This window comes from Danio rerio, chromosome 13 (assembly GCF_052040795.2).
Source record: "Danio rerio strain M-AB ecotype USA chromosome 13, GRCz13ab, whole genome shotgun sequence".
NCBI classification, from domain to species: Eukaryota; Metazoa; Chordata; class Actinopteri; order Cypriniformes; family Danionidae; genus Danio; species Danio rerio.
In genome coordinates, this window is record NC_141033.1 from 41738014 (window position 1) to 41760609 (window position 22596).

A 22596-nucleotide genomic window follows, 5' to 3' on the forward strand; every position below is an offset into this window, starting at 1 on the left:
AAAAAATCCTGAATCATTATAAAAATCTTTATAATCATTGAAATTGTTTATAAAAATATTAATGATTTGACTTAGTTCTGGAAGCGTCCTACTTCTATGTTTATCCGTCTGATTTTACAGTGCGTTTTGTATGATCGCCCCCTGTCTTTTTAGGGAACATCACAACAGTGAATGTGTTAAGTACAAAAGCCTCGTCTGTTTTGTGTGGTGCGCATGCAGTTAGAGGAGGTGCATAATTCGGCACTAGGCGAAAGTATAAATCAGGCTTAAGGGGTAGATTGGGCCTAGGTTAACTTCGTTTTTACAAATTTAAGTTGATTGAACATAAAACAATTAAGTTGTCCCTAAAAAAACTCAAGAATTGTGTCCTTTCCACCTATTTTTAATTATTTTAACAAACAGCAAACAGTTTTTTTGAGTGTAGAAACAGTTTCCACAGCATAGTTTTGTGGCAAACAAAAACACTGTCATTTAAGCATTTTCCGATGTTCAAACATAAATTATAAAAAATTTAAATTAGAAAAAGTGGATGAACGTACAAAAGTGGTGCATTTGTGATCTAGACAACAACAACACATCAAAACTGGTAAACATGTTCATAACAACTTCCAATCCAAACATCCAACCACTACTAGTAGCCTGTGAGCTTTCCTAATAAAATGCTTCAAGATTTCCCTTTTTACATTGACTCCCAACTCTGACACACACACAGGGACAGACTTTCATGCATGAAGGTGTCCGTGCTGAGCTGGAATGTGTTTCTTTTATTCCAGGGTGAGCCGGGACTGATGGGATTACCAGGACTAGAGGGGCTGACAGGTGCTAAGGTAAGCGTGTTTAAATGAATCGTGTCACTGGATGCTCTCTCACCCCATCTGAGTGTCCCAGATTACACACCACTTTCAACAGCTCAACCAGACGTTCCACTCACTGCCTTCACCATTTGACTGTGAGGTTTGACTGACGGAGCATTCGTTATAGGTAGACATTCATAGTCAAGTTACTTCAAAAATGTTATTTATTGTATTTTACTAGTTACTGTCCTTTAAAAGTAATTATATTAGAATATTACTGTATCTGAATTATGACTGAGTTGTATGATAGTATATGTTGTTACCATGGTATAGATTGTCAACTGTAATACTTTTTTAATTATGTGTATACCATGACATGTAAATATGTAGGCGGGGCTAACTCACCGGTGTGACAGAGCAAAATACTGACTTAGTAACTTCAGGACAGCAATCAGAGGTGAACTTTAACCCGTGATTTAGATAAACTGATTTGGACTTTCTATTCAAAGCTGTGAATTTGAGTACAGAATATTTACGTGTACAATATCCCTCCGTAATTTAAACAGTCACTTGTGTAGCACTACAGACTAACAGCCTGACACCAATCATACAAAGCTTTATTCAATATATGCTCTATTCATATTTTTTCTTTGCAATATCACTCCCAAAGCAGCCTTTCGCTGGGTCCTAGTGCCTGCTCGTTACGAAATTTGTTTAGGTGCTACTGTTACACTAATAAAAATAAAAGGAGACAAAAAAAATGAAGTTTTATGTTGGAACAAAGTATTGATTAGGGTCAAAAAAATCACAATTCAGATTTTTATATTTATTTATCTTTTTGTGTGAACATTTATGGGGGATAAAATTATTAAACCTGACTAAATTAATCTGTAAATTAACATTTTTCAAAAACTAACAAACAAATAAACAAACCTATCGACATCAGCTTATCCAAAAGGAGTTTGAAAATATTGTGTACCCCTACTATACTTAACAAGGTCCAAAAAAATTTTTTAGGGAATCTTTAATATTTTTCCTTTTTTAACTATTTCTCAAATGGTGTTTGACAGAGCAAGGAAATTTTTGCAGTATGTCTGGTAATATTTTTTCTTCTGGAGAAAGTCTTATTTGTTTTATTTCGGCTAGTTTTCAAATTTTTTTTAAACCATTTTAAGGTCACAATTATTAGCCCTTTGAGCTATTTTTTTTTTTCCGATAGTCTACAGAACAAACCATCGTTAAACAATAACTTGCCTAATTACCAGAACTTGCCTAGTTAACCTAATGAACCTAGTTAAGCCTTTAAAAGGTCACTTTAAGCTGTAAAGAGGTGTCTTGAAAAATATCTAGTCAAATATTATTTACTGTCATCATGGCAAAATAAAATAAAATAAATCAGTTATTAGAAATTGGTTATTAAAACTATTATGTTTAGAAACGTGTTGAAAAAAATCTTTGCTCCGTTAAATAACGCATATATAACTACCAATCTAATTTTTAATGTTACTCAACTTTTACATCACTTTTCGAAGCTGGATTCTAAAATCTTTCTCATAATGATACATGGTATTTCAAGACTAGTAAATGCGTGCATAAGCTTGCATTGATTGTACACTCACCGGCCACTTTATTAGGTACACCTGCAACAACATGAAAGCTTGGATCCTGCATCCTGCCTTGTATCAATGGCTCAGGCTGGTGGTGGTGGTGTAATGGTGTGGGGATGTTGTCTTGGCACATTTTGGGCCCATTAGTACCAACCGAGCATTGTATCAACGCCCCAGCCTACCTGAGTATTGATGCTGACCATATCCATCCCTTTATGTGTACCCATCTTCTGATGGCTACTTCCAGTAGGATAATGCACCATGTCATAAAGCACAAATCATCTCACACTGGATTCTTAAACATGACAATGACTTCACTATACTCAAATGGCCTCCACAGTCACTAGAACTCACTCCAATAAAGCAACTTTGGGATGTGGTCGAATGGGAGATTCGCATCATGGATGTGCAGCTGACAAATCTCCAGCAACTGCATGATGCTATCATGCCAATATGGAGCAAAATCTCTGAGGAATATTACAAGTACCTTGTTGAATCTATGCCGCAAATGATTAAGGCAGTTATGAAGGCAAAGGGGGGTCCAACCCCGTACTAGTATATATAGTACTAGAAATAAAGTGGCCGGTAAGTGTATTTGCAACAGTCTAGAGCCACTAGCCATGTTAAATGGTATATTAAGATGCTAAATTATATTTAGATATTGGTAGAAACTAAACAAATTTTTGTTCTAAAGGTATTGTATGTATAAAAGCACATTAAAACACATAAATATTAGCCAGTTATATGTAACGTATACTGTTTAAACCATAATATCAGCTTCAATGCTGCTGTTGACTGTGATTTTACTGACAATCTTTCTAAAAGCCAGTGATTCTGCCTAATTCAACTGTAATGTATCATAATAATAAAATTGCATAAGTAAGACATTACATTTCTGCGTTACAGTAAAATAAGTGATTTATTACTCTAACGTCATTATTTTTGTTATGCGTTACTCCCAAAACTGTTCCTAATTGATTCAAGAGTTGTTAGTATTCTAATTTCACCACGGCGCTTAGTCAAAGCACTTGAGAATTCAGGAGAAAGACCATGAATACGAAAACACTAGCGAGGGTAGAAATAATAGGCTTCATTAAATGGAGCCGTCCAGATCGTCTCTCTGAATGTTTTCTCCGGCACGTATCAGAGCGCTGGTGCATGGAGACTCTCTTTCGTCTGTCTGCCAGAGCTGCTTCCTCCTTTGAGCGGCATCAAACTCGCCCACTCTTCCCAGAAAGGACTTGTCAAGATGTAGTCGCAGCATTTTGTGCGCTCGCCGACTCCACAACAGCCACGAGGCTGCCTGATCTCAAGCTGTTTATTTGCATGCTGTGCCCCAAAACTTAAAAGCAGCTCATTAATTCCTAAAGCCAGCAGAGCGCATATGGAGGAAAGAAAGCGGCTCACACACACACATGCACACAAATACAGATACTCAGAGAATGATTTTGAAGGACTTGTCAAGCACAGTTGGTGCTGAGATCTGAAAGAAAAGCAATCATTGTGTTTTGCAACATGTTCTCATGCAGGCGGTTTTGCATTGAAGATTCATCTTACATGAGAATGTCTGTGCTTTTTCAGGGTGATCCTGGTCTTCCTGGTCCACCTGGTCTTAATGGTCCTGTTGTAAGTTGTTCTGTTGTCATTTTTTTCTTCTTTCAGATGACTGTAATAAACAAAATAAAAACATAAATGGCACAATACACAGAAGAAGGCTTGCAATATCTTCTGCCTGCACATGACTTTTCTTTTTATCAAAGGTTTATTTCACCTGAAAATGAAACTGTGCTGTTAGTTTACTTTCCCTGCAGGTGACTATTTGTCTTTAGTTTATCCTTTGTGATTCAAATAATGCAAGTCAACTGCTACCAGCACTTTGAGAGTGAAAAGAATCTATTAAAAACATATACAGTACAGGCAAAACATAATTAGTATCCATGGTTTTTAGTATTATTGTGGTTTTATGAAGCAAAACTATTAGATTGTGGAAGAAACCATGGATTATAAATAAAAGTAATATATTCACACTAATGGTGTTTTGATCACAAACAAGTTTGTGTGGACTAATGAAAATCCATGATGTATTTTGTTCAGCACAATTTCTTAATTAATCACAAAAAACCTGGTGGAGACCATCATACATTAAGGTAACTTTTATCTGAACTCAAACATTTCTACTATGTATTAAGTAAAATACTGTATTTTAACCATTATTGAATATTATGCTAGATCATGTTCTCTATATTTTATTTAGAAAAGCTTTATTTAGCAAGCTTCATTTCTTTAGAAATTTAGATCCAAGTTTCCATTGTTAAATTGCTAATTCTAAATTAGTTGTTCAGTAACTTTATATTCATTTAAAGTTGATGATTGCTTAATTTAAGTTTGGTCTTTCAAACTATATCAGAAGTTTGTGATGCGCTTATTCCTAAATACCCCAATATTTGTTTATTGAATGATGATTATTGTGATCTTAACTTAAACATTTACCAATGCTGCATATTTCATACTTCACTAACTGCAGCCAAGAAGGTTATATTTCCAACATAGCATGAACCCACATTTCCAGCAAACAAATACGGCTTATAGAACTAAAAATATTGCACGGTTTGAATGTTCTACAGCAAGAATGAACAGAGCTAAACCCAAAACAGTAGGATTTTAAATGTTTTAAAATAAGCTTATCCTGTTAACCAAGGCTGCATTTATTTAATCAAAGATACAGTACAAATTGTAAAATTGTGAAATGTTATTGCACTATAAAATATCTAAAATAACTTATTATTATTGTTATTTTATTATTATTATTATTATTATTATTATTATTATTATTATTATTATTATTATTATTATTATTATTATTATTATAACAATGGTAATAGTAATAAAAGCAATAATGACTGGAGTAATAATTTTATTTCAAACTACATACAAATGTAAAAAAAAAAAACATATTTAATAAATAAGTATTTTAGCTAATAAATTTTTTTACATTTAATAAGCGCTGCCTTGATGAGCAGAATAATATATATATATATATATATATATATATATATATTTTTTTTTTTTTTTTTTTTTTTTTTTAAGTGACAACAAACTTTTGACCGGTTGTGTAGTTCTTGCTAGCTGTACTAGCTTCGTTCTTTAGTAAATAAATCATCAAAAAACTTATCTTTGATCAGCCATAACATGAAAATCATTTCCAGTCACACTTTATTTTAATGTACAATTCACGCTAATAACAAACAATCAACTAAGACTTTTAGCTCAATTAACTACTAATTTGGCTGCTTATTAATAGTTAGTAAGGTAGCAGTTGTGTTAAGGTATGAAAAGTAAGATCATACTTTATAAGTGTTAATAAATTATCAATATCTTTAAAAAAAAGGCAGCTAATAAGCTAGTAATAAATGGTATGAGTTGTTACTTAAACTAAAGTGTTACCTAATTTTCAGGTTGTTAGTTTTGGAGTACAACTATACTACCATATTGTCTGTTTGATAAGCAAACAAACATTGCACTAGGTCAAAATAGGGGATCAGAAAAGTTTCTTTGGTATATTAATCACACAGATATTTATTTAATTTATATATATATATATATATATATATATATATATATATATATATATATATATAGTGAAATAAGCAGTTTTTACAAATGTTAGTCCTAAGCAGATTGATTGAAATCAAAGCTGAAACTTTGCTTGCTTGACAAATATACGTTGCATCACATTTCAGCTATTAAAAATGTTATTATACTATAATATCAGCCTGATCTCACAAGGAAACATAACTATTTTATGTTTTGTCAGATAAGTGGCTAATTCGTACAAGTTTAGCCATACGAAAATGTTTTATTTTTAAAAAGGAGGTGTGGCACCTAACAATCATTAGGGTAAGAGCAAATCATACTAAATTATATGAATGAGATCAAACAAATTCACACTAATTATCCACTAAATCAAAAAAATTATGAATTGCCGTGAGATAGCATTGAGAATAGACTTATACACTGTAAAATACAGTATGTGCTATGTTCAACAGTCCTCGTCTGCAGAATAACAGAAGGCTACAGTTCATTGAAGCAGCTGCTGGTTCAGTAGTCTACCACAAGATAAATGTTTTATATTAAGCATAAATCTTTGGATGAAATCTGTACATGCGGTAGTTGGTATAGATAGACAGCAGGTTTGAGGTGTAACTCTGAGGTGTAACTCTGTCTCTCCGTCTCATTGCTGTGACTGATAGGGAAAGCCTGGACCGCGTGGTGAGACAGGGATCCCTGGAGAGCCGGTGAGATTTGCTTTGTTGCTTGTTAGCAGCTGTCAGTCATACGGCAGGGTTTGGCAATAGGATGATGCGAGACTGATGATGTCCCATTTTGGCTCTTTGTCTTTGCACACAGGGAGAACGAGGGCCTGTGGGAGAGACTGGCTTCCCTGGACCTGAAGGGCCTCCTGGAGCTCCTGTAAGCAATCGCAGCATTTGCTACACTTGTACATCTACAGCGAACGCTAATGACAAACCTGAAGGAAATAAAACTCACTGCAAATTTGCTCTAACTATGTTTCAGTGTAGAGTGACGAAGAATGGAAGTTAACATGGCAGTTTTGTTTTAAAAAGTCACTACAATTTTGAGATAATGTAACACATAGACATAAGATATAGTCAGTGCAGTAGTCAACATTTGAAGTGGTTTAAAACAGTGCTTCTCTACCCCATTCCTGGAGGACCACCGACATTCAACATAGGCTCATTCTGAAAATGCACCCCTATATATTTTTGGAGATCGCAAATTATGTAGCCAGGAGTACGTATGGCTGCATTTCGTCTTTAAAACAAACGCTACAGGGTGGTATGCAGGCCCGGATTGGCTAATCGGGAGGACCGGGAGAATTCCCGGTGGGCCGGTCCGTTTTTTGGCCGCGAGGGCCGGTGTCCCTAGCTCCAGAATCTGTTGCTCTCAGCAGTCACACTTTTCAAATTTATTTATTTATTTACTTGACCGGTGTTCTTATTCATTATTTTACCGCAGCTCTGCTCTTTTTATCTATTTTGATCGTGAGCAAGATGCAGTCGTAAACTGAGGTGGGCCGATCTGAGGCTTGAAACTCCAGGGTTGAAAAGGAGTCCCACTCCGGCCCTGGTGGTATGGCTTCATAACTTTTCACACTAGCAGCTGACCACTTTCCACTGTAACCAGTTTGTCCAGTGACTTGCAGCAGACTTGAGACACAGAGAGGAGTTGATTGCGAAGCCGAGGTTCGAGTCTGGTTAAGAGCGGTTCAAGAAAGCAGGTAAAACGAAAAAAACAATAGCCAAAAGAATTAAATAAACAAGTAAATAACAGAGTGAGAAAGTGGTCAAATCTGAAAATGTGGTAAAAATCAGGCGGCTTTTGTTTTTCTGGATTGCTTTTCAAAATACTGTCGGTTGAGTTAAAGGAAGTGGGTGGACGCTGGTCAATCATTGCTTTTTATAACACTATCGGTTGGGTTAAGGAAAGGGGGTGGGTGGGGGACCAGTTCTGGGGGTCAGTCTGTCAGTTGAAAGCGGCCTCAGCGGTTGGGGTAAATTTTCAGAAGGAGCCTGGGTTGCCAACATTGCATGTTTTGGATGTCTTTGTGTCACACTCATTACAGGTCTTTCAGTCTTTGCTAATGAGCTGATGACCGGAATCAGGTGTGTTTGGTTAAAACGGCATTGGCTGCACCTGAAATTGACTACTACTTAGTAGATACTGCATTTGAATTCGAACTTACTACTCAACCATTAGAAAAGTACTTTCTACACAGAATGAATGTGAGTAGTATGAATGAAACAGACATACTACATTCCCCATTTTGTCATGATCACGTGGCATACCTCCATCAGTTGCGTTGTTTCACTTCTATTCATTCAAATTCAAATTCTCTCATGGTGCATCATGGCATAGTGTAGTATGCATTGGATGCTCCCTTCAGAATCTCACCGGAATTAGTAGGTCATCCAGGACTTCCCACATACTGTTTTTCGAATCCTATGAATTGGTACATACTACTCGGCTCGCATGCTGTTTTTAGTGTACTATATAGTATGAAAGTATGCAATTTCGGTTGCTACACTGGAAAACGTGCAGACCCGGTGGTCCTCCAGGAACCTGGTTGAAAAACACAGGTTTCATCAAACTCGTCCTAAATCTATTGAATCACACCCAGTCTTGTCTTGACAATTTTGAAACTTTTTTGAACCACTTCAAATGTTCACTACTATAAATTGGGAGGAGGGGGAAGAGGTAAAACATTAAACTGAATAAGGATAGATATAATAATCTACATATTAAAACATTAATGTTATTACTGGAATCGTATATTTTACGCAACATTAACAAGTACACCCTGACAGTTTTTTCAGAAAGAAAAAATATATATTTTAAACTAATACTTTCTATGGGATGCTATGCAATGATAAATTTGTGCAAACTATATTAAGAAAATGATTGAAGATCATGCTGCAAAAATAAGTTGTAAATATAAAACTTGAAAAAAAAAACTTATAATAAAACTTCTTTCCCAAAAAGTCCTAATAAATATGTTGGGGGAAAAAACGCCAATAGAAAATAAAAAAGTCCTCTTTTAAATTTAAATATTCATTTACATACAGTCATTTAGCAGATGCTTTTGTCTAGAGTGACAATTTAATTGTATGATTATTGTTATATAGCTAAAGGCATTAGGTGACCACGTTGTCATGTTGATGAAGATAACTGTATTAGGCCTGTCACAATATCTATTTTTTGTTGTACGGTATATTGCACCAAATATATTGCAATTAAACATTATTATTGTAATTTTCAGACCATTTAATGCCACTCATTATATAATGACAGAATGACAACGTAGTATCATCAGAATGCAAGTAAACATTTCCAGATAATAATTTATTTAAAGAAATATAGTCTTTTTAACAATTTAATAATTAAGCATTGGAATCAGAATATGAAAACGGATATCCTAAATAAATAATAATAAATGTTAACAAAAAAGTACAAGGTAAAAAGTAACAGAGGCTGCGATATCTGCTACCAGATTTATTTTCGGTTGTCAGACACCCAACTGAAAATGTATTATAGTTATTTATACTAAATACTATTGTGTTTTTTTTTTTAAACCATACAGACACCAACACCTCCAAGAGGAGATAGAGATGTTGCACAATCAGCTAAAATGTTGATGGAATTGTTTTTATGTATGGGCAATATATATTGCATTTCCAAAAATGGCCATGTGTTGTGCGATAAGTTGATATATTGATTATTGCTAGAGGCCTAAACTGTATAATAAAATATTTCGTAAAAAAAGCAGCAATAAACATTCATTTTTTTATAATTAGTGCTTATTTTTCTTGGATCTCTTTTGTTGTCCCCCGGGGTCTCTGGATCAACCTGTAACTACCATTAAATCTGCACCTGACTGTGATCTACACCCTCTATAACATTTAGTTCTCATTAGTTCCTGTCCTCTGTTGTCAGCTCTGTGATCTTATAACAGATTGATCCATCATTTGATCCAGCCGTGAATTGCAGACCAGATTTAATTAACTGATTAGTCTGATGATTGATTCACAGTTTGACTCGCTGTGGATTCAGACTTCTGACACAGACGTTCCTGTCGGCTTTGTTTTTCCTCGATTCCGGATTTCTGCTCACTCGTCTCCATTTCGATTCATAGTCTGAGATGCTTCTAATTAGAGAACGCTGAGGCTACAAATCATTATAAACAAGCACGAGGATGAGATATACAGCTGAATTTCTACGATTGACTCTAATAAAGTGTGATATATTAGTGGCATACATCACAGATCTATGTTGCATGCTTCTCTGTAAACCGCAGCAACTATTTTCAGCTGTAATATCTCACTTGATAGCACAGAGTAATCTCCTCATATTCTTCTCGGCGGTGTGGTGTTAAACCCGGCTGATTTGTGCTGTGGTAATGAGTGCAGTCACTGGGGTAAACGTTTGATTGTCTGTCTCGCTGAAGGAGTACAGTGGCTCTATGGGTCTCATATAATTGCTTCGTTATTCGCACAGCCGTAATATCTTCAGCTGAATACACAGAATTCCCCTAAGGAATTATTTTTATTTTTTTTCTCCTAGGTGATGTTTTGCAATTTATTCCTAGTTTATCTAGCTTGATTCCTAATTGTTCACTCTTAACCTTAGTGGAACAAAGTTTGTACAAACCAACTACGAATACAAAGTACACCGCATCAAAGCTGACATAGTGGCTCCAGGAAGTGTTTGGATAGTTTAGACATGCTTAAAATGCATGAACGTTGTTGCATTAGACGATACAAAATATCAAAGCAAGAGAGATTAGTTTATTTCTAAATGAAACGGGACATTTCTCAAGGCAGAAATCTTCGCAATCACCTGCACTGATGAATCCATCACAGCAAGACCCAAAGCCTTTATTAAGAATGTGAATAGGGACTGTTTTGATTTCATATTGACTTTAAGTTATGACTTCTGATTTTTATGGAATTTGTTTTCATGAATAAATTTCACTTTAAATGCATTATCCGTACATAGTATACATGGGTTTTAGACACAAAAATTGTATTGATGCATGTTCATTTTAAGAACTGGGTTTCTTAAAAGGAACTTTCTATATTTGGAGATCTTAGGGTGGTTGGATTAAATGATGGGTTGGTGGGTGGATGGATGGATGGATGGATGGATGGATGGATGGATGGATGGATGGACGGACGTATGGAGAGAAATAAGTATAGATGGATAGATAATAGGACAAATAAGGATGGCTGAATGGAGGGATGTATGGATGGATGGATGGATGGATGGATGGATGGATGGATGGATGGAAGGATGGATGAAGAGAGTAGGGATGGACAGATGGATGGACAGATGGAAGGATGGGTAGATGGATGTATGAAAGGACAAATCACCTGATAAATGCATGGAAGGATGGATGTAGGGATGGATGGATGGATGGATGGATGGATGGATGGATGGATGGATGGATGGATGAATGGAAAGAAATAGATATAGATGGATGGATAGAGATGGAGAGAAAATAGGTAAATAAGTATAGATGGTGAGATGATAGGACAAATAGAACTGGATGGATGGATGAATGGATGAATGAAGAGAAATGGGTATACATGAATAAATGATAGGACAAATAAGACTGGATGGATGGATGGATGGATGGATGGATGGATGGATGGATGGATGGATGGATGGATGGATGGAGAGAAAGAAATGGGTATTGATGGATAAATTATAAGACAAATACGACTGGATGGATGGATGGATGGAAAAATGGAGGGGTAGATGGATGGATGGATGGTTGGATGAATTAATGGATGGATGGATGGGTGGATGGATGGATGGATGGATGGATGAATGGATGGATGGATGGATGGATGGATGGAGAGAAATTGGTAAGTATGGATGGATGATAGAAGGACAAATAAGACTGGGTGTATGGAGAGAAACAGGTATAGATGGATAATGGGACAGATAAAACTAAATGAATGATAGATGGTAGAATAAATAAGACTGGATGGATGGATGGATGAAGAGTAATGGGTATGGATATATGGATGATAGAGAAAATATTGACAGGTGAATGAATAAATAAATATGACTTTTAATTGTAACAATATCAGTTTCTCAATATCTTTTTCAGTCATTTCTTTTGTATTTCTCCTTTTTGCTGCTCTTCTTCCATTTCTGAACTTTCTAACAATGATACAATTGCAACACATTTTATTCATTCATTTTCTTTTTTGCTTAGTCCATTTATTAATCCGGGGTTGCCACAGCGAAATGAACCGCCAACTTATCCAGAACGTTTTTACACAGCGGATGCTCTTCCGGCCGCAACCCATCTCTGGGAAACATCTTTTATTGTTAACTCTAAAGTAACTGGCTTGCATATTTTCACTTCTAAGAACCTACCGTACAGTTTTCTTATAGCATGCCCAAATATGTATGCTAATTAAAAAATCTCATTACCTTTGGAAATGATAAATAATCCATTGTTTCTTAGATTGATGGTAATGTTCTGTGTCATCCACAGGGAAGGCCAGGAAAAGATGGAGTTCCAGGCTATGAGGTATGAGAGTGTACACTGTATGCATGAGTGACCTTTGGCTCACAGTATGTCTCTTAAATGATAACGTTAATAGAAAATGAATGCTTTTACTTTAATACATGCAGGCTCTAATAAAGTGTGCCTTAATGTTTTGCCAGCGCGTTTGGATAGTGGATGACAAAGGCTTGTGTCTGTGCTGGCCTGCGTTTATCTCTGTCTCACTTGATTTCTTTCTTTCCCAAGCAAATAAAAGCCCAACACCAGTCATTAGTCTTGTAAAGTTTTCAATATAAGAGCGCTTACTCACTGCTAATGCTCTCCAGTGTGGATAAAATCCTGCCCATGAGCCATTAAATTATGAATAATGCATGTGATCACTAATTAAATGTCCCCTACAAACAAGGTTTCCAAAGCCTCGTCACGTCAAAAAAAAAATCTATTCTCTGATGCCTTGTCGTAACGAAAAGCATATCTCCAGCAAAACTGTCCGACAAATCACACTTCTGCACATTACAGCAGAGATCAGATACATTAGAGAGTCACAAACACACACACACGCACATATATAAGCCTCAGTCACAGCCAGACAAACACAGTAAATACATCCTACATCTGCAGATTTTAATGAGGCGAGTGAGAAAGAGGTGGAGGGATGAGTCAGAAGTCGGTTTGTTCGGTGGCCATCTTTGCTAATGCTCTGGTCTCTTATTTTTTATAAAACGCAATGCAGAGGTTGAGGTTTATGCATGATTAGATTATTGGATGATTAGAGCTGTCTCCTTCCTGAACTCTGCCCCACACTGACTCTTTTGCCCCCCACTGACTCTTTTACCCCCCCCCCCCCCCCCAATACACCCCCCACTCTCCTCTAACTTAAACTCCTCGCAATAACTGCACTGTTTAAGATTTGCACATTTAAAATTTGCACATTCACTGCACCACATTGAACTGTTTACTTATTGAACTGTGCTTACCCACTGCATATGGGCATTTGTAATTATGTACACACCCACTATACATATACACTTGTAATCATGCTTATTTATCTGCATACTACTGATTATTAATAGCAACCTGTACATATATTCATATATTGTTACATATACACTTGTAATCATGTTTATCTATCCCTGTACATATATTCATATATTGTAACATATATACTTGAATTCATGTTTATCTATCTGCACACTACTGATTATTGATAGCAACCTGCACATATATTCATATATTGTAAATCTGTTCATAGCTTATCCAACCTGTATATAATGTTCATAGTACATCCATCTGTAAATATCACCATAGTTTTCTATAACTGCACTTTATAACTTATTCCTGTATCCTGCACTTGCTGCTATTGCACTGCTGGTTAGACCTAAACTGCATTTCGTTGCATTGTACTTGTACATGTGTAATGACAATAAAGTTGAATCTAATCTAAATCTAATCTAATGATGCATTTGGTCCCTGTTGATTGATAATCCAACTTCCAAATCTGGCAGTAAGGTAGTGTAGTAGCGTAATTGCAGTATTTCGGTATTCATGTACTGCTTTAGTATTTTGAAGTGTTTGTGTTTATTTTTATATTTCTGAATGTTAGGGTTACGTTTTAGTAATTTTATATTACTTGTTATGTCAGATACTCTATGTGAAGTTTATTTATATACTAATTTCGAGAGGATCACTTGCTTATGATTGCTTGCAGCCGGGCCTGCATTATTCAATTCTTGATTCACCAATCAGACGATTCCAAAGCCCCTATAAATACCCTAAGTTCTATACGACAACCATCTTCGTTTTGAAGAATACCCCTTCCACCCAAACTCCTGCTCCTTTCCTATATGGGTGGCAAGGTGGCTACTGTAGCCTTACAGTAAGAACGTCACTGGTTCTAGTCCTTAACAAGCCAGCCGAAGTTTCTGTGCGGAGCTCACACATTCTCCCCATGCTCACGTGGGTTTCCCTTGGGTTCCCCAGTTTCCTCCCACCGTCCAAAAACATGCAACTTAAGTTAATTGACTAATCCAAATAGGCACAATAGACATGCTCCTAGTAAGTAGTTATCTCTTAAGAGCAATCGCTATCTGTTTATTAGCTGCTACAGCAGGGGAGTTCTTGAGATCTTCCTGAGCTTAAACTCCTCTCTCGCCTTGCAAACGGGAGGGAGCCCCGGGATCGAGGGTCTTATGAGTTCAGGGCTCTCTACCGAGACAGCATGCCAAACAAGCTTTAAAATCAATCATCAGCTAAGTGTGAACTCTTGAAATTCAGTTGATGGCACAAGTAAATCATGGAGATGTCTGTTGATATCTGTAAAACTAGGCGCATTCTGAAAATGTCCCCCTATGTTCAATTCTGGAGATCACGAATTATGCAGCCTGAAGTACTTATGACTGCATTTCTTCTTTTAAACAAACGCTACGGGACAGTATGACGCCATTGCTTTTCGTGCTTACCAGCTAAACGGTTACCTCCGTATGGACAGCTTACCCAATGTTACCAGTTTGTTTAGTAGCTCGCCATGTACGTCGGCGGACTTGAGATGCAGAGTTGATCATGATGACAGGGGTTGAGTCTAGTGTAGAACGGTTTCAGAAAGCAGGCAAGACAAAAACAGAAGCCAAAAAATAAAATAATCAAGTAAATACCAGGGTGTAAATGGGGTAAAATCTGAAAACGTGGTAAAATCAGGTAAGGGCTTTTCTTTTTCTGGATTGCTTTTTAAAACTGTCGGAAGAGGGTGGGCAAGTCAGTCAATGCATTTGAAAACACTATTGGTTGGGTTTGGGGAAGGAGGGGTCAGTCGATCGGTCAGTCAATCAGTCGACAGTGGCCCAGGGGTGGATTTACGGGAGAACAGCAGGCAGCCACGTGAGAAATTTGAGATCTGAAAAAGCGTACACAGTGGTCTCTAGTGGATTTGCAAAGACAAAAACTGCTAAAAATGTACCTCCTGTGACATATTTGGCACTCTCCATAAATGAATATAGTGGTAGGTTTTGAAAATGAGTCCGGGTTGGAAACGTTTTAATAGTGTTTGTTCAGCTATATGTCTGTGAGATGTCCCCGGTAAAATAATAAAATTTACTTTAGGTTACTTTGCAAATATTTTATTATAAAGTTTAAAATAACTTTATATAAAAAGTTTTTTTATTTTTAGTAACAACAGTCATCATTCATGACATAGTTTTCGACATTTTACATCTCACACGACGATTCACAACAGTATGAGAGCAGTACTGAGTAGAGACGGTGGGTTTTAAAGCACAGTGTTTCGACAAGTGGTCCATCTATTGCCCCTTAAGCACCCTCTCTGAATGAGTCAAGGTTCAACTGGGAGCAGATCACCTGCAGGAAGTTCACCGACCTTATTTTCACTTTCATTCACGTCACCATTTTCTCAAATGGCACGACTGCGTGTTTGCGGGGTGTTGGACCACTCATTGAGATTTCCTCTATTTTCTTTCCCTCCTCCCGGTTTTGCTCACAGATGGCCATTTCTCTCTCTCTCTCATTCGGTGGTGCAACAGTGCCATCTAGCAGGACGGAAGTTTCCCAGATATCTCCGTTTCATACTTTTCTGTCTCTTTTATGGCAGGGGCTGAGGGAAACACAATTCAGTGGGCACGGTGATGGCTTTAAGCTCTCCTCATCAGGAGCCGGGGAATAGAGAGAAGGAGAGAGTGTTCGACATTGATGGGGGTGTGGATGAAAGCAGATGGTTGAGAATGCTTTCACAAAGTGCCGCCCGCTTTAGAAACGAAGGCTAGATTGCATTTCTTTTTTGCTCGGCTGCTGTAATCCGGCAGGAGAATTTGATACAGAGATGTTCCCCGAGGAGCAAGTAGGAGCCGTGATGCGAGAGAGGAGCACAGATAGATGGGAAGGCAAAGGGAGGGGGAAATGCCAGAGTGGTTTTGGAGTACAATGAGAGGTGTTTCTCTTTAGAGTCCTCTCAGAAGAGATGGAGAAGAGAGGAACGTCCAGAGGTTCACGGCTCTGATTAGTTTGGGGAGAAAACGGTCATTTGTAAATCCAAAGAGCTCTCTCGTTCTGCTCTCCACTAAATAGCAGGAAAAGTTGGGACATTACTCAGCCAAATAATTTCTATCTTCTAATGTGGTTTGGGAGCACTCTATGAAAAACAGTGTGTTTTTGCTTTATGTGTGTGTGAGGGATTACTTTGGGGACTTATATATAGATATATCATTTAGGCTTTTGCAAAATCTGGCAAACTCACCATATTGGGGAGAAATAATTATTTTTATTATTTTATTCTTTACTGAAATATAAAAAATGTTAAATGTTTACTTTTTCCTTATATTTCTCTCCCTTTGTATTTACACAGGGAGCCACAGGCAGACCTGGAGACCGAGGTACCAAGGGAGAACGGGTACGATTTTTATATTTAGTTTGAACTGATTTCATACATCATCAGATATTTTTATACAATAGGTGCACCTTGCTTGTACTAAGTTGGGCCCCATTTTGCATTTAAAACTGGCATTCTTCATGCCATAAATTCAAAAAAGTTGCTGGAGATTTAGGTCCATATTGACATGATAGCATCATACAACCAGCAGCACATCAAAGTACAGTAGGTGGTCTTTAAGGGTTGGGGTCTGATGGCTATGGAGGATTGGAGCATAGTGACTTTACTGTTATGTTGACGATTACAGCTTTATGACACGTGGCTTGTTATCCTGCTGGAAAGCAACAACACAAGATGAGTATACTTTGGTCATAAGGGGATAGATATAGTAGGAACTGCTGAGGTAGGCTGTGGCGTTTAAATAATGCCCTAATTGTACTGAGGAGCCCAAAATATCTTCTAAACCATTACACCAGCACCACACTGTTGATGTATGGCAGGATGTATCCAGGCTTTTATGTTTTTTACACTAAATTCCCTGTAATGTAAATGACCCTACAGTCCAAATGTCTCAGCAGGAATCAAAACTCATGTTTTTTTTAAGTTAAACGTTTTCCAGTCTTTTATTTTCCAGTTTTGGTAACCCCTAGGTAGCCTCAGCTAACAAAAGTGTAACTAGTGTGTCTTCTGCTGCTGTAGCTCATCTGCTTCAAGGCTAGAATCGTTGTATTTTCTGCAGACCTCAGTCACTGCTGAATATTGCTTTAAATTATCTCATTGGGCCATTCTCCTCTGATTACTTGTATCAACATATGTTGTATATTTATATATTATATATTTATATACAAAATACTGCCATTTGCCATTTTGTTCTTCTGCCAATTGTCTTTAAACCCTAAAGATGGCTGTGCATGAAAAACTCCAGCCCATCTAAAATCAACAACATGACATTCAAAGTCATTTTAATTACCCTTCTATTAGATATTTTTGTTTAACAAGCAGTTGAAGTGACTGCTAAATGTATGGTATTATTTAACATTTTTAGCCACTAATTGGAGTTACTGTGTTGCAATTGCTGTTATGTTAGAAGAAAAATGTAAAACAAAACTAAAAAAAAATGTTTTACTGGATTGGCCTGAAATCTTTAAGCTGTTGCATTTTATGAAATACAGTCAAGGATTGAAGATAAGGTTGAAACAGCTTTCTTTGTGCTGTGATGTTATTTACTGTATATCCTGGCTTTGTTTTGCAGGGAGATCCAGGGATTCCAGGCGAGAGAGGAGTTCAAGGAGAAAGAGGGAAAACTGGAGATAAAGGGACCATCGGTCCTCAGGGCCCGCCTGGACAGAAAGGAGAACCAGGCCCTCCTGGATCTTTAACATCACCAGGGAGCGTCAAATTGTTGGTATGCACATACTCCTACTTACAACTCATAGACATGGAATGTATCACATGTTAAATGAATGCTTTATTATGATTTATACTATAAAAGACTTCACCATAGTTGATGAATGATTTTAAATCAGGCTTTGTTTGGGCCTATTATTATTTTCCAAAGAAATTCAGATTCTAATTCAGTAAAAATATATCTAATTTGACCAAATATGTTAATAATGAAAAGTATTAGGGCCAATCCAAATTCTATTTTTATACCCCTACCACTTGCCCATCCCCAGAGTGTGGATGGGAAGGGCTTTAAAATTTACCCTTAAAAAATGGGACTGCACTGTAACACCTGCACACGTCATCATATGTCATTGTGATCTCTTGCTTCATATTAGATCGATGATAGCGACTGCTGTAGTTATCCCAGTTGCGTTATTTATTGGTATTTATTTTCAGGAAATCATAGAAGGCACATATTATGTTATCATAACGATATAATGTGGCAATAAACTCATAACTGTACTGTGTTTTTACACCATGGCTATATTTATCTGTTAACACACAAAAACAACATTAACAGTATACCAGACACTGTAAAAAGGTAATTCCCAGCCATTAAACTTTTTTGAAAGGTATTCGAGTGTCATTGAGTGAAAGATGTGAAAGTATGTTGTGGGACTGCTATAAGGGAGTTACTATTATGGCCTACAGATTTAGCGTTTTTTGTTTGTTTGTTTGTTTGTTTTTAAGCATGAAGGTAAAACACGAACACGGTTATGAATATATTAAAACGTGTGCTTGTTTGTCGTAAAAATTCATAATACTGATAAAAAATACTAATTTATTATCTCCTCACTTCCTTGTGCATCCATGCTGCCGTTGTAGATGGTTTAATTTTTGTACCTCTTGTTTTCAAGTGTGGTTCTGAAAAATCTGTTTCGAGAGCTATCTAGCCCTTCCTTTTAGCCCTACACCTACAAGCTAAAGAGAATTGGGTAGGGTTGGGTCTTTAGACGATGTCATCTTACATAGTCAATGGCTGATAGACATCATGATGCTGAGCCGGCATTGCGATCCTCCACCCTGCCCCCTTCGCAAACTTAGGCCCCATTTACACTAATACATCTTAGTTGTAAAATAGCATTTTAAAACGAAAATGATCCATGTCCACGCTGGCTTTTCACTGAGCATTTCTGAAAAGATCTCTCCGTCCACACTTTACTGCTGTAAACGCACATCATGTTACCACACACACACACAAACTCTGCCATGTGCTGCAGCGTCTGAGCTCCAGCAGTCAGCCCAGAGAACAGTGCACATCGGACAATTTATCAAGGATGTTCCACTGGTCCGCGTCTCATTATAGTTATTAAACGTGATATTTTATTAATCTTTTCTATATCTAACGACTCTTCTGTCTTTTGAATCTTTCAGGTAACGTGTCACAGCTTCAGTACACTGCTTCAGTCTTTCACTTTTACGCTTGTACTTAGTAATTTTATCAAAAGTCTCAGATACTGTTGATTGACTTGAGGCAATTTGTGTGCAACTTATTTTTATTTATTTATGATTTGATTATGGGTAAAACAAAGACCCTACGGGTGAGGTAGTTGGAACAGTAGACTACAAATTAATTTGTTGTTATTTGTTGATTAATAATTAAAAAAATAATTAATTTGAATTAATTCACATTAATTTTTAAATACCCAATTTACCTGTGCCACATGTCTTTGGACTGTTGGGGAAACCGGAGCACCTGGAGGAAACCCACGCCAACACAGGAAGAACATGCAAATGCCACACAGAAATGCCAATTGACCTAGCCGAGGCTCGAACCAGCAACCTTCTTGCTGTGAGGCGAACGTGCTACCCACATCGCCACATTATTTTATATTAGAGCATATTTGATGGCTTCAACAAAACTATTTTCACTGTAAAAAATGCAGGGTTCCACACAGTTCAATCATATTGTCCCAACACAAATTGATTAAGTTAACTTTACGGATTGAATAAATTTAAGTGGATTGAACATTAAAATAAATGTCCTAACGAAATCTCAATAATTGTGTTGTTTCAGCTCATTTTAAATACGCTACAACTTTTTTTTCTGTAGTGTTGATGATGATGATACATTAAGCATCAAATCAGCATATCTGAATGATCTCTGGAGCTTTGACATTTTGTACAGATTTTATAGTATACAAACAAAGCTTGGTTTTTAATGAGTTATTAACCGAAGCAACTTCAGTGGTACATAAATATAAATGTGTCTTAAGAAGACTAACTCAATGCCAAACATTATATCCCAATTGAGATTGGATTTCCTGAAGTTATGGCCAATGGCACAACCACTCATATCAACCTGTAGGGCCTTCAGCAGCATCACCACCCACTACAATCAACAACACAGCCACTCCATAACCTCCAGCAATAAAATCACTGTCAGTCTGAACCCTTTCCACATTACAGTGACTGCGTGCTCTTCTGGAGCTGGAGCACATCTCTGACCTCAGTAAAGATCCCATAACTGGCTTTCTCCCAATCTGCAACAGCCTCCTGGCCTCCAGCCCGAATCCATAACCGCGGGGTCACCCAATGCTATTCAGAGGGCAACCGTCATTGATTGCTTTGTTGGGCATAACACACGCGTGAACACTCCAGAATAAATAATTAGTAGCACCGCATTACAATAATTATCCACATGTGTTCACAAAGCCATCAGGCTCTGAAGAGCACAGGCTGAAGCAATGAGCCCCCTGCTGTGATGCCTATATCCAACACTTTCAGTCCTAATCAAGCTCACCCTCAACCTCGTCATTTAGGAGGAGACCATTACCAGTATGTTGTGTGTGTACTGTATGTGTCACGAGAGGGTTTCACAAAAACAAGAAAAGATCCATGTGCAGCAAAATAAATTTATTAAACTAAACAACGATGATCCAATAAACTCAGTGCAGACAAGAAACGAGCAGAAATACAAAACATTGAGATGATACAAAGTGATCAAACAAACAAACCAAATCACGAGGAACAAAAGTACAAATCAAAAATCCAAAGGCAACTGAAACACAAACGAACAGAGCTTATAAAGACAGGACTCAATTAAACAAACAAGGAACAGCTGAAAACGATAAGTGATCATGTGTGCAGAGATACAAGCAAAAACAAAACAAATGCTAGTGCCCTCAAGAATCCACATGAGGGCCCTACAACAGGTGTGACAGTATGTGTATGTGTGTTGAGGGTAGTGGATGGATATAGTCGTATCAGGAACTTTATGCAACTCTTTGCAATTTCTGCTAATAAATATTAACATTTTTTTTATTAACATTATTGACTTTCATAGTATTTTTTACTTCTATTGATATTGATGGGTACCAGCATTTTTTTCAAAATATCTTATTTTGTGTTCAACCAAAGAAAAAAAAATCTTAAAAGTTTAACACCACATGAGAAAAAAATGTTGAGTGAACTATCTCTTTAAGTTCAATGCAGCTGCAGTCGGATCCAGTTCAACCATTCATTTAGTCTTTCAACAAAATTCTCTTTGCGATCTCTCCATAAACCTTGCTTCATTTGTCTGTAATCAAATGCTCTGAAAAAGACATGAAATCTTCCAAAATTATCTGACACCATAAACAATCCACTGTTTTGTTGATTATGAGATCCTCCTGAATCCGTCCTAATGCTCATTGACCATGCGGGAGCCTAGCGCTCATCTATCTCTGAGCTCAGGGTTCTCTCCCAGGATAGCGTGCCAAACCTGCTAATATAGTCAAGCATTATTTTTTTTTAATCTTTATTTTGGGCCTTTTTGCCTTTATTAGATAGGACAGTATTTAGACAGGAAGCGAAGTTGAAGAGAGAGAGAGAGAGGGGGGGGGGGTAGCTCTCAAGAAATGTCCTCGAGCCGGGATTCGAACTCGGGACGCCCTGACGTGCTACTGCACCATATGTCGGGGCGCTAACCACTAAGCTATTGCGCCGACATAGTCAAGCATTATCTAAGTGTGAACTCTTGAACTGTAAATTATTCCAAAAATCAGAGGGGAAAAATAGTTGAATAACAATTATGTGGAAACTCAAACGTAAGCCTAAACTTAACATAACTGGTAAACATATTCCTTAATTCTGATCGACTGGAATGTTGTTCCAGGATCAACATAGATGTTAATGCAGGAACAGGTCCTACCTGTTGAAATCAGGTTGGCGGAACTAAGAAGCAACTTCTCAAACTGGACGTGTCAAAGCAAAAGTTCCTTCACTGTTAGACTTGTCCTGTTTATAGAATGCCAGAAACACATGTGTATACAATCCCTACTAGCAGCAGAATTA

General features: G+C 37.1%; 1 protein-coding gene across 4 annotated transcripts in view; it reads left to right on the plus strand.

Annotated features, from left to right (window-relative positions):
* col19a1 (collagen, type XIX, alpha 1) overlaps positions 1–22596 on the plus strand; it is a 306597-nt gene that overhangs the window by 258426 nt on the left and 25575 nt on the right. For all 4 annotated transcript variants that reach the window (NM_001442495.1, NM_001442496.1, XM_087278424.1 and 1 more), the window contains 7 exon segments: positions 774–827; positions 3983–4027; positions 6652–6696; positions 6809–6871; positions 12489–12524; positions 16852–16896; positions 18128–18280. In NM_001442495.1, coding sequence (NP_001429424.1) covers positions 774–827; positions 3983–4027; positions 6652–6696; positions 6809–6871; positions 12489–12524; positions 16852–16896; positions 18128–18280 — 441 coding nt within the window.